General features: G+C 47.4%; 1 protein-coding gene across 1 annotated transcript in view; it reads left to right on the forward strand.

Moving 5' to 3' along the window:
* The window catches only part of Dmbt1 (deleted in malignant brain tumors 1), a 109378-nt gene extending 97861 nt beyond the window's left edge, over window positions 1-11517 (forward strand). The window contains exons 25-29 of the mRNA XM_021167095.1: window positions 851-1059; window positions 1950-2134; window positions 6513-6901; window positions 9313-9584; window positions 10959-11517. Of these exons, the coding sequence (XP_021022754.1) occupies window positions 851-1059; window positions 1950-2134; window positions 6513-6901; window positions 9313-9584; window positions 10959-11125 (1222 nt within the window). The 3' untranslated portion in view covers window positions 11126-11517. The remainder of the gene's footprint in view (window positions 1-850; window positions 1060-1949; window positions 2135-6512; window positions 6902-9312; window positions 9585-10958) is intronic.
* The last annotated feature ends 1129 nt before the right edge of the window (window positions 11518-12646 follow it).

Genomic DNA, 12646 nt, shown 5'->3' on the forward strand with positions numbered 1-12646 from the left:
AGAGAGAGAGAGAGAGAGAGAGAGAGAGAGAGAGAGAGAGAGAGAGAGAATACTTAGAGTATTCTCAGCGGGAGGAAGGGAGGATCTGTGACTTGGGTAATGTCAGTCTTGGGAGCACAATATACAAGTGTGCCTGTCCTGTGCAGACCTTTCCTCATCGACCCCTTCCTTCCTGTGAGTCCCTAGGATCCAGGGTGCTAGTATTAACTGCTGCATTTGGCACCATCCATATGCTTACAAAGGAAAATGTTCTTGAGCAGGGATACATCTACAAGAGCTCACTAAGATACACATCATTCCAGGAGGCGAGTGGCCCAGATGGCCAAGAAACCATGCCAGATTTCTTTAGCACCCCAAGAGCAGTGTCCACTGCTTGTGACCTTTTATGAACTATGCTTTCCCCATTCAGTGCTCCGTGTGACACTACCAGCACCCTCTTCGGTATCCATAGCGCACAGTGTCTATCTTAGTGGCTGAGAGATCTGAGCATTACAGAGGTCCAGGGTTTATTTCTTTCTCTGTTCATCCCCACCACTCTGATGTCATTGGCACTTGTTTTATTCTGGAAGGGACCTGGAAGCACTTTGAAGGAACAAATCAAGGTTTCTCTTGTGACCTTCCTGTGTTGGTTTAAAGGGCAGTCAGGGAGAGAGATTATAGATCTCTTACATGTGGCCTTAGAGGGCAGTACGAAGACAAGCCATGGCAGTCTTGGCAAGATTAATTCCCCTGGATTTAAGAAAATCCTCTTTCCCTTCAAATAATGAAAGTCAATAACCCTGGTTAGGGTCTCCATGGCAAAGGCTCCTGAGGCCTGAGCGCTCATCAATTGCTCCTTTTGTCTCTCCAGGCTGGAAAGAGGCTGCAGCTATGATTATATAGAGATTTTTGATGGCCCCCACCAGAGTTCACCTCTCATTGCCCGGGTTTGTGATGGGGCCATGGGCTCTTTCACCTCAACATCCAACTTCATGTCAATTCGCTTCATCACGGATCACAGTATTACTGCAAGAGGGTTCCAGGCTAACTACTACTCAGACCTTGACAATAACACCACCAGTAAGTTCCCTTCTTAGAACAATGACTTGTTAGGACTGCGGGCACCACCGAGAGCCTACGGCTCCTGTATTTTCCTGGAGTTGTAACATAAAATATTAGAACAACCACGGCCCCTGTGACTGAGTTCATGCACTGTCAATTGAGAGAGACTGTGTGGTGAGTCTTGGGGCTCTGGATGTCTAAAAGAGTGCCAAGGGCCTGCATTGGCTGATGAGAGTTGTCCTGGCCTTATTGTGGTTGGCAAAGAATATGAAGGTATAAGATGATGTTCTCAATAGACAGTGAGAAGACAGTGCCAGAAGGAGTTGTGGGTGACACCAGGCCCTTCAGAGTACAAATCACTGGCCATGTCCTGAGACCTAACACATCTGGCTTCTGTCTGAAGATGGATAAAGTTGGACACCTTAACAGAGGTGGACTACTGCAACAGAGAATCTATGGGTCCAGTTTGAGATGTTACACGAACCTATATCTACATTGGTGAAGGGCTGAGCATGGAGAGAACCATGGTCTCTAGCTGGTCAGAATCAGAGGCATCGATTTTCTCCTTAGCTAAAGTACACTACCTAACGCCATCACTACTGTCTTATTGTACAGTTGCTTTACTTCATGGGAGAATGCTAACTTGGCAACAAATGTTTTGGATATTTAAAAATCTTATCAGGTCCACATCAGAAAATCCTATACCTCATTGGGCAATCCTGAGATGATGTTGAGTGTAGCCATAGGGTACCCTTTGGAGCCATAGTGACTCTGTTTTGAGCATGAATGTCATGTGTGAACCATGTGAGTCAGCCATCTTGATCTGCGTTTCTTTAGCTGGGGAAAGACCCTCATAAGGGTTGTGGGTTTGGAATCCTGACTCTGCATGCTCTGATCTTGCCCTTCAGATCTCCTTTGTCAGTCAAATCACATGCAAGCCAGTGTGAGCAGAAGCTACCTTCAGTCCATGGGCTATTCTGCCAGGGATCTTGTCATACCTGGTTGGAACTCCAGTTACCACTGTCAGCCCCAGATAACACAGAGGGAGGTCATATTCACAATTCCCTACACAGGCTGTGGCACAATCAAACAGGTAAGCCTGGCACGGCCCACTCTGTTTCTCACTGAGCATGCTTTCTTTGGTCAAAAATGTGTGTGTGTGTGTGTGTGTGTGTGTGTGTGTGTGTGTTTTAGCATGCCTCTGCATGCATATGGAGCTCAAAAAACAACCTATGGGAGTTGGGATTTTCCTTCTACCATGTGGATCATGGGACTAGAACTCAGATTGTTAGGCTTGGCAGCAAGTTCATTTACCCACTTAGCCATCTCACCAGCCCTGAGTATGACTTATCACAGTGATGGCTGCCACGCTTCTAGAATCCTGGAGATCTGCAAGTTATGGCTGGGATGTAATCAGAACACCAGAAGGGAGACTGAAGCCTCTGGTACAGTAGCTATAGCTACTTCTAAATAGGAGGAATGCAGAGGAAGAAAATGGGGAATCCAGTAGTGTCCAGCAGAGGGAGCACTCAGCAGGCAGCCACTCACACAGAGGGAGCACTAAGCCACTCACACAGAGGGAGCACTAAGCCACTCACACAGCACCCAGGAGAAGCTTGAGAGTTTGCAGAATAAGAAATTTTCATATGGTTTCATTTGGGATGTGTCAAAGAAGCAGAGGCCCCTAAACCAAAGGTACAAATACACTTTACATACCTAAGGTCTACAACAGCCATCAGCTGTCAAATGTGTTGTTATGCCTTTGAGGAAGCCAGTGCCCTCTGAGACTCACACTCACTTAGTTGCCACAGTTGCCATTTCTTGAGTGGCCAACAGGAGTGGTGGTGGTGGGGCAATGCTTTGACATCATACTATGACATTGTCATCTACAAAATTCATAATGGACTACTGAATATTGACTTACAAAAGCATGTACCCTGCTTGGCATTTTGAGTAGTGTGGCCCATGGGCCATCATGGTTTATACAGGACTAGTAGAGTGGTCACCCATCTTGATTTGCTTGAGTCTTGGTGATTTTAACATAGACTGCCCTGTTGTCATCCTGTCAGTGGAAGGCACTGTGCTGAGTCCATGTTGTACTCCCCAAAATGTTATTTTATTATTTTATTTTATGTTTTGAAGCAAAGTTTCTCCATGCAGTTCTTGATGGCTATGTAGACCAGATTTGGCTTTGAACTCACAAAAATCTGCCTACCTTTGCCTCTTGAGGATTAAAGACTCACAATACCATGTCTGGCTACGCCCAAATTCTTAACAAGTACTCTTGCATTGTCAGCCCCACTTTAGAAGTGAGGATATTGAATGGAGAGAGATCAGGTCCATTGACCAAAGCCATGTAGACCAATACAATAGGGCTGACACCACAAGTCAAGGCTCTTAGAAACATTCTGCTAAGAAAAAGAAGCCAAACACAGAAGAGATAGACAAAAATTTTATGTATATCACTATTAGATAGAAATGCCCCATTCATACTAAATTTAGCAAAAGAGAATGGCTGTGCAAGAGGAAAAAGGGTTTCATGGGTGGCCTGCTTCTAGGTTAGCAGGATGGAGATGCTTGGGCAATGGAAAAGTGGTGTGTCTTACTATGGTGGTATGTACAGGACAGACAAGTTCAGATGCCTGTAACGCAGCAGACACGTGATAAGCATTTGAACTGTGTGGAGGGCTAAAGGGCATTCCTTCCCATTCCTCTGACACACAGTACACACTGAGAGAGGAAGTGGGCACTCAGCCAATAAGGCGGGCCTTGGGCCATCCCTATGGCTGTGTGTGAGGATCTGGTCAAACACCCAGGAGTTCCTTCAGAATTTAGTGGGTGAGATGAGCTACTCACAGAGAAGAATGTGTATCAGCCAGGCACTGGGTGAAGGACTACGGATTCCTTCCGATTCCTGACACACAGCTGGTCTTGTTATTTTGCTCTTTAAGTTAAACATGTCATCTCCAGCCTTTGGTGAGTCAGCCACTGACGGTGATTACTGCTCATTTTTTCAAATGTGCAGCCTGGAGAATTGAACATCTCAGCAGCTTGCTGGTGGCACTTCATATATCACTGAGGGCATCTAACCAGCATGCCAGCCCTGCCTGTTCTAACTGGAATGAGCCTGGGTAGCACTTGCTGCATTCTTTCTCCCCACTTATGAAACAGCTGCAGAACCTACCAAACTGAGTGCTTCAGAGGCAGGTCTAATTTTAATTGCCTTTGCCATCCTTGGTGTTCTGGTACAGAACCTAAGACTTTATGGTAGTATCAACAACTATTAGGTATGCCAGGGCACTGAACTGAGACTTCTACATGACTTATAAAAGTCTCAGGAAGCCTTTATCCTCTCTTAATCACAGGAGATAAAAAATCTTAGAGAAGCTTAGCCAAGTGTCCAGGGACAAATACTCAGGAACTGTGGAGTCAGTGTGCTCTGTAGCAGGCTATTCATGGCTTTGTCAGGTTGCCACACACTGGGAAGGTGATGTGTTGGCTGGTGTCACAGAATGGGTGAGCTTTCTCACAGTGAAAGGCATGCCAGGGCACTGAGAACCCAGGTCTCTCAGTAGATTCACACATAGGACTTTCTGTCACATTGGTTGTGTTTCTACCTGGGCAGATGCCTAAGAAGAATTTTAATCTAGAGTCATAATGGCCCCTTCCAATCAAGAAATAAGTTTGCATTCTGTGCTTACTGTTTAGAGAAGATTCAGAACTGAGCTCTGTCACAGAGAGACATATGGACTTCATGAGTAAACTCATGTTAAATATATTTTGAGAGACATATGTGGTTTGTAACACCATTGGTACCAAAATATGAATGGTTTAAAACTTTGAGGAATTCACAGAAGAAATACAGTATGCTTCCCCTGAGAACTTGGAAAGCAAAAGTTCTGTCTGTTGGTTTTTCTCCAGACCTGGGTCTGGAGTGCAGGCTATGATGCCCTCTGTCGATCAGGCTGGCCATGCCCTAGGCTTGGTCAGTCTGTGGAGGGAAAGATCAGGCTCGAAAAGATAAAGGAAGGGTCAACGAAGTTACCCCCAAAGCTCTTGTCTTATGTTTAGGTTACATCACATGCAGAGTAGAGTTCTCAACAATAGACAAGAAGTAGAAGGGTCTTTATCCCGGAAAAAAATAATTATATGTAAGTTGCATGAGTGCTGGCAACAAATGGGGCCTTGACCAGGTCCCAACCAATTAGAACAGAGTTTCACCATTCACAGCTGACGTGACTACAGTGGAAAACTTACTCTCTTCATCTGTCTCTGTTACCCCCCTCCCCCGTGTGTGTCTATCTGTCTGTCTCTGCTCTGTCCTGCCCCACCATACCTTTTTTTTCCACTATGAAGAGTCCAATTGCTTTAAATTCTGGATAGTGTCCATGCCACCCTTCTATTATTCTGCTCTTACAACATACAGGGCTCTAAGCATAAGGGACTGGGAGAAGTGGGTCACAGCACTCAGGCTGTGAAGAGCCCCATAGCCCCAGCCTGGTGATGGTGCACTTGTGCTTACCTCACTGGAGCCAGACAGTCCCGACATGGTGCTTCCAGGAATTACTGTTCATGTGTGTCCTCTTGGCCACTGGGCTATATCTCCCTGCCACACCCTATGTTTATCATAGTACTCCCCAGACGCTCCCTTCATTCATGTCAACTGCTTCACAGACTCCTACAGATGCTACTGATGCTGCTGTTATACCAAGAAAAAAAGAGAAAGAGACATTGTTGGACACCACCCTTTCCTTGAGATGCTCACAGGCCCCAGGCATAAGGCTATCAGCAAGGCTCAGAAGGTGGCAGATACAGTAAATGGCGCAAGACACCAGCCTCCTTAGGAGTTTGCCACCCAGTGGAAGTCACAGTGGTGAATCATTCCATACCACAATGACATAAGGCAGGCATGGGCTCAGGGTTGCTATGACCTCATTCAGATGTTCACATGAGGCTCTGGGGAAGTCTCAACCTCAGGGGTCAAGACCTGCTTCAGTTATAACTGCAAACTCTATGGCCTGAAAATTCCACCGTGCCAATCACCACACTGAGAAAGTCACCAGTCACTCCAAATAGAAAGCATTCTATGTTGGTACTACCAGGCCCCTCTCATAAGTATGAGACCAAGATGTTGAGAATGAATAAGCTCAGAATATCCTGCTCTGAGTCCTGAACCATGGAGTCTGAGCTTGGTCAGATACACTTCAGGTCAGTGGCCATCCAGACACCCTAATTTTGTCACAAGCAAGAGCAACATGTGTGGATTATCATGGCCTCTACCACCATGTGCCAGAGAATGTGGGAGAGTCGGGGAGAGTTTGCTGGCTAAGCTGATGCTATTACCATCCTAGGTAATAGCAGCCACAGTGCAGACAGGTGCCTTCTCTGTAGGATTCTGCAGGAGTCTGACTGTGTCATCTCCCTCTCTCTAACCAGCATCCTTGCTGACTCGATCTGCTTTCACCTGTTAGGCTGACAACGAGACCATCAACTACTCCAACTTCCTCAGAGCGGTTGTTTCAAACGGCATCATCAAAAGGAGAAAGGACCTGAATATCCACGTCAGCTGCAAGATGCTGCAGAACACCTGGGTCAACACCATGTACATCACCAACAACACAGTGGATATCCAGGAAGTTCAGTATGGCAATTTCGACGTGAACATTTCCTTCTACACATCCTCCTCCTTCTTGTTTCCAGTGACCAGCAGCCCATACTACGTGGATCTGGACCAGAATTTGTACCTTCAGGCCGAAATCCTCCATTCTGATGCCTCTTTGGCTCTGTTTGTGGACACCTGTGTGGCTTCGCCACATCCCAATGACTTCTCATCTTTGACATATGATCTCATCCGGAGTGGGTAAGGACTTCTGTGTGGGATAGGTGCAAACTTTTGCTTTATAACTCACACATTAGTAGCCATAAAGCTCAGGGAATGAAGATTTTTGGCTAACTGAACTTCCCACAGGTTTGGGTTTAGAGAGTTTTCTCCCTATGGCTTTTGCCTTTGTGGAACCCTCACACTGTCTCCTGAGTCACATTTCTGACTATGGGGATGGGTAACTAGGCACCATTTCTTGTTAACACGAGGGACGAGAGGAACGACTTATCAATGGCCATTCAACTAGTCGGTTATAAACTGGGGTTAGATCTTCAGTCATCAAACTCTAGTCTTAGGGTTAATCACTGATTTGAGAGCAGATCCAAACTAAAATATCTAAATCTCTGGGTCAGTTTCTGCACCCCAAGTTAACTGGCGATAGTGGCAAGAAGTAGATGTTTGGAAGTTTAAATGAGAAAGATCACTTCATTCTCGCCAGATGGGTTACTGCAGCAAAGGTACACATGGGCCTCACATCCTCCATCCATTAGGAATGCAAGTTGTGGCTCAGGACATGTTGAGGTTGAACCACTGGAGACCAGGTTGGCTGTGCTGATCTCCTCGGCTCTACCCTCCCTGGAGATGGCTCTTTGGGGAGGTGTGATGCTCCTGCACTCTTGGAGGAGGCCTGACATGCTGGGTGTACAAGCCCAGTTCCCAGTGTGTAATCTCTGCTGGTGGGCATGGTGCTTCTTGGCTTCTAGTATGGCCCTTGGCACCTCAGTACCCATCGCCTCCCATGGGACTGCTGACAGTAATTATGGCAGTAGGCTTGAATCTCACACCAGCCTGAGACACCAAAGAAGACAGCCTCACCTCCTAGGAACTATTTGAATATGAATATCAGTTCAGCAAACAGACTGAAAATCATCTTGTCCAATCTGGCTAGTTGATCCTACTTGAGTCTGCCCAGTTGGAGGCAGCAAACAGGAGAAAACTTACCTAGACCCTTCTTGCTCTAAGTTGTAACTGTCTTAGTTAAGGTTATACTGCTGTGAACAGACACCATGACCAAGGCAACTCTTATAAGGACAACATTTAATTGGGGCTGGCTTACAGGTTCAGAGGTTCAGTCCATTATCATTAAGGGGAGCACAGCAGCATCTAGACAGGTATGGTGTAGGCATTGCTGAGAGTTCTTCATCTTCATCTGAAGGCTGCTAGTGGAAGACTGACAGCTAGGTATAGGGTCTTAAAGCCCATGCCCACAGTGACACACCTACTCCAACAAGGCCACACCTCCAAATAGTGCCACTCCCTGGGCCATCACAGCAACCAAGTAGTTTCTCTGAATGGATATGGAATGACTGAAGTGGATGCAAACCAGTGAGCGATTAGTTCTTCTCTACTAAAGGTTCTTTCTCGACTCTGGCGACATTTTGCCATATCTGTGGCCATGACATTTGTAATGCCAACTGAGCCTAGAGCATAGGGATTCACTAGCTATGGCTGGTTTAGAGTTCCCTCACCCCAACCCTCATCCTCATCTCCACCCCTACTCCCACTCCAGATCTTTCAAATGCCCCAGCTCTGAACAAACCTCTGGCTAGCCTTTCACTTGGCATGCTAATAGGGCTGCAGTAAAGAAAAGGAGTCTAGGTTTTTCAGGGCAGTTGAGTTGATGGTAGAAACAGGAAGGAAGCTCTGGGAGAGAGGAGGAAGAAGGAAGGTTGACATGGGACGAACCCTCTAGGAGAGCCAGGCTGCTCTGGAACAGTCCACCTAGGAAGTACTCCTTTTCTGAAGTCCCAGGCCCATTCTTCTGCTCCTCTTTCAGCACATCCCCTTCAGCCTTGCTATTATAAGCCTCACATGGTTTGACCCCTGGAGACAGCCTCATTTGCTTCCACAGTGGAATTCCTTAAGTAGCTTGGCCGGGTGGTTTTCTTTCATTACCAGCAGGTGCCTGAGGGAAGAGGAAGCACTCGATACAGGAGTAGGGTCTTAGAGAGAACTCACCATCATGGAGGTGTGGTTACATAAGGGCAGGCCTGGTGAGGGGCTCAGCAGAGAGGCCCTAGGAATCAGGGGACAGGGAACACAGAAGATGTTCAGCTTATATCTGAATGCCAAGGCCTAGTGACAAGGAAAGGGAAGAAGAGGCCATCTCCTTTCCTTTCCTATCTCTGGCTTGCTCTTGGATTCCAAAATTGAATTTCCTTCTCTACTTCCCTGGTTGCTCCGGCCTACTAAACTTATCCTCATGGCTGGTGATTTGCTCTGTCAACATGCTGGTGAGGCACCCAGAGCCGCTGGGACTTATGTGCACACCTCACAATGAGTGTGTGGAGGCACTGAAGGCTCAGGCAGCCAAGGTGATGGTGGAGTGCAGGGGGATTAAGGTGGGTCCATGCTTCTGCAAGCTAACACCTTCCTCTCCTTACTTCCAGATGCGTACGGGATGATACCTACCAATCCTACTCCTCGCCCTCGCCACGCATCTCCCGCTTTAAGTTCAGTTCTTTCCACTTCCTGAACCGCTTCCCCTCAGTGTACCTGCAGTGTAAACTGGTAGTATGTCGAGCGTATGATACCTCCTCACGATGCTACAGAGGCTGCGTAGTGAGATCTAAGAGGGATGTAGGCTCCTACCAAGAAAAGGTGGATGTTGTCCTGGGACCCATCCAGTTGCAATCCCCCAGCAAAGAAAAGAGGAGCCTCGGTAAGTGGTTACCCTCAAATCCTTCCTTCCACTGGGGCCCATGATTTTAGGGAGAAGGGGGAATTTGGGATGCTTTTTGTCAATGTTATGGGCCAACCCAAACTGTACACAAGTTGATGAATTAGGCCTGGTTACTGCCTTCCCCCAAGACTTAAGGTCACATGTAGGTGATAGGCAAAAGATTTGTGACATGGAAGGCTTGATTCTCTGGGTTTGGAGCTCCCAGAATCCTCAGTTATAAGGTGAGAGGGTTAATGTCTCTTAGGACTCTCAAGGGCTTGCTAAAGCAATGCTCGTTAAACTGCCATGGTCCTTCTCTGGTGCAAGTCCCTGGATGTTTGATGAATGTTCTATAGTTTTTGTTGTTAACATAATTGATGGTAATATTATGCCTCACCACAATGGTGACAGGTGTTTTGAATTAACCAATGGATGGGATGTGGAAATGCAGGCAGCATGGATTGGTTTTGACTGCTGGAGGTTGGGGGTTCTAGCACAAAAGGGGCCATTTTGCTTCCCTCCTAGACCAGGTGGTAGGTATAATAATTTCTGCTATGTTGTTTTGTTGTGGGTATTGACTAGGAAATGTCCACAGTGGGACTCCTAGGACCTCTGACCTAGGCTGGGGCCAGATCTACCTATCTTCTAGGTAGGGAGATACAATGGCCAGGGTGACAGGGGCAGAGTGGATTTGTTATATTGTTACAAACCTACCTCTAGAAAGGGGCAGCAGCAGCACCCCGTGGGAGCCATCTGTGATAGCTCTCTGTCTTCATGCCCCATCCTAGCCCCACCCCACACCTGGTCCCAGACTCTTCTCCATTCATTCATTAACTATTTACTAGAAGCCCATTGTGTGGCAGGAAGCACACAAACAGGCACAGTCAGAGCAGAGTTGTGTGCGGTGCCTCTGATGGGAATGGGGCTATGTAGAATAGGACAGTGGGCAAATCGAGGAGCCAGGTGGTGCCTGTTTCTTTTTATACCCAAAGTCACTACAGTGGCTCAGGTCCTGGATTTCTTTGGCCTGGGACTCTTATCACCATTTCCCAACTGGCTTAAACGCCACAACTCTCTCCCTTCTCACTCATTTTCAGACCCAGAATTGTTCTCCCAAAGCCAAGGCCCGAGTTCCCACTAAACCCCCCCTAACTCTCTTGGTTGGGAAGACAACGGGGGTAAGTCTCTCTAGACCAACACTCAGCTGCTACCTGGGATACTGGCAGCCTCAGTTTCCCCTTCTCCTATCTCTTTATCCCTCCCCACTGGAAAGTCCTGACAAGGGCTACCCTGTTCCTTGTCTCCTCGAGATGCCTTTTTCTGACTGTGTCCTTTTCCCACCCCATCACCTTGCTCTCTGTTCTTCTTCCTCAGACTTGGCAGTGGAGGATGTGAAGAAGCCAGCCAGCTCCCAGGCGGTCTACCCTACTGCAGCCATCTTTGGTGGAGCCTTCCTGGCCATGGTCCTGGCTGTGGCAGCCTTCACACTGGGAAGGAGGACACACATTGCCCGTGGCCAACCTCCAAGTACTAAGTTGTGAAGTGAAACAACCAAGACATTGGCTCCACAAGCACAGATTCCCAGAAAAGATGGAAGACATGAGGGCCTGACACTTGGTACCCAGATACATGGCGACTAGGATTCCCTTAGCACAAATGCTTAGCCAAGCACAATGAGATGGTAAAGAAGAAAGGTGGGGGCCAAGTTTTCCCAGGATCTACAGACTGATGGCTAGGAAGAATGTCATAAGAGAATGAGACCAGTGTCTACAATCACAGGCAACTGTGAGCTGAGCACTGGTGGCAGCCATGCTTTCTCTAGATAGACTTTCCCTTTGCCCGATGTATAGTCAACTTTCTCCAACTGTAGTGTCGATGTCAACTTTTTCTTACAATACTGCAAACTGAATATAAATAATCTTTCTCACGGCAAGTGTCTGCGTGGTCATTGTCTGTATAGGCTTACCCACATACTGGATTCCCTCAAGTCAGGCAGACAGCTTTGGTGACATGGCCACAGAAATGATAAAAGGGCAAGGGACTTGCTCTGTGGCTTCCAGAACCTTCAAGAGAATGATCATCTATATTCCTCCAAGACTCTTCATCTTTCCATTTGTGACACACAGAGATGTTCAGAGCTATGGGCTGGGAAGGGCCAGGGGAGGGTACCCATGCCTAGGACAGGAATCCTGTTTGCATGAAATTTCTGAGGAGAAGAAATATGACGGATGATCGTAGAAGTTAAAGAAATGTAGCCAGGTACCCAGGCTGGCAGGCCCCGGCTTCTAGGTACTGTGCTGGCAATGCCAACACAGATCCCAACAGGTAGCTGCTAGGATGATCCTAACTATGAACATGTTGCTAGAGTTAGGTGAGACCCCTTGGGACCAAGGGCAGGAGAAGTTCAGCTGCCAGCACTGACAAGAGATGACTGAGAGCTGCCCATCACCAGCCTTGATGAGATTTCAGCTCCTATGAGAGAGCTCATGAGATAGCACACAGACACACACACACACACACACACACACCCTTTCAGCATGCAGAGGAGCAACAGGCCAGGGGCATAGCTTCTGGCCTTCATTACCCATATTCATGTCCCAGGCTGGGGACATCCGGGAGAATCCTGAGGGATCACTCTGTGTGGGGTAGCCTGGAAAACATCAGTAGTAGAGTGAAATGTAGACCCAGCCTGTGGCTAGATCTGAACAGATGTGGACCTGCTTAGAGATCCGTGGCTCTATGTTGGGCGACACCCTCAAATGCATGACAGACACACAGTGGGTAAAAGAACAGGACTCAGCAAATTTGTTTTGAGCTGTGTCTTGCTTGCCTTCCAATTCCTTCCAAGCAGAAAAGGCTCCCGATCACCCTCTTGCCATCCCAGTGGTGGAGACAAGAGGGCGCTACAGCTCAACATTAGTGCCTTGTTGTTACTGTGCCTCCCTCCCTTCCTTTCTCCCTCCCTTGCTTCCTCCTTCCTTCCTATATGAATTGTGTACATATAGGTACTTCTCTCAGAGAGAGAGAGAGAGAGAGAGAGAGAGAGAGAGAGAGAGAGAGAG

Source organism: Mus caroli, chromosome 7 (assembly GCF_900094665.2).
Source record: "Mus caroli chromosome 7, CAROLI_EIJ_v1.1, whole genome shotgun sequence".
NCBI classification, from domain to species: domain Eukaryota; kingdom Metazoa; phylum Chordata; class Mammalia; order Rodentia; family Muridae; genus Mus; species Mus caroli.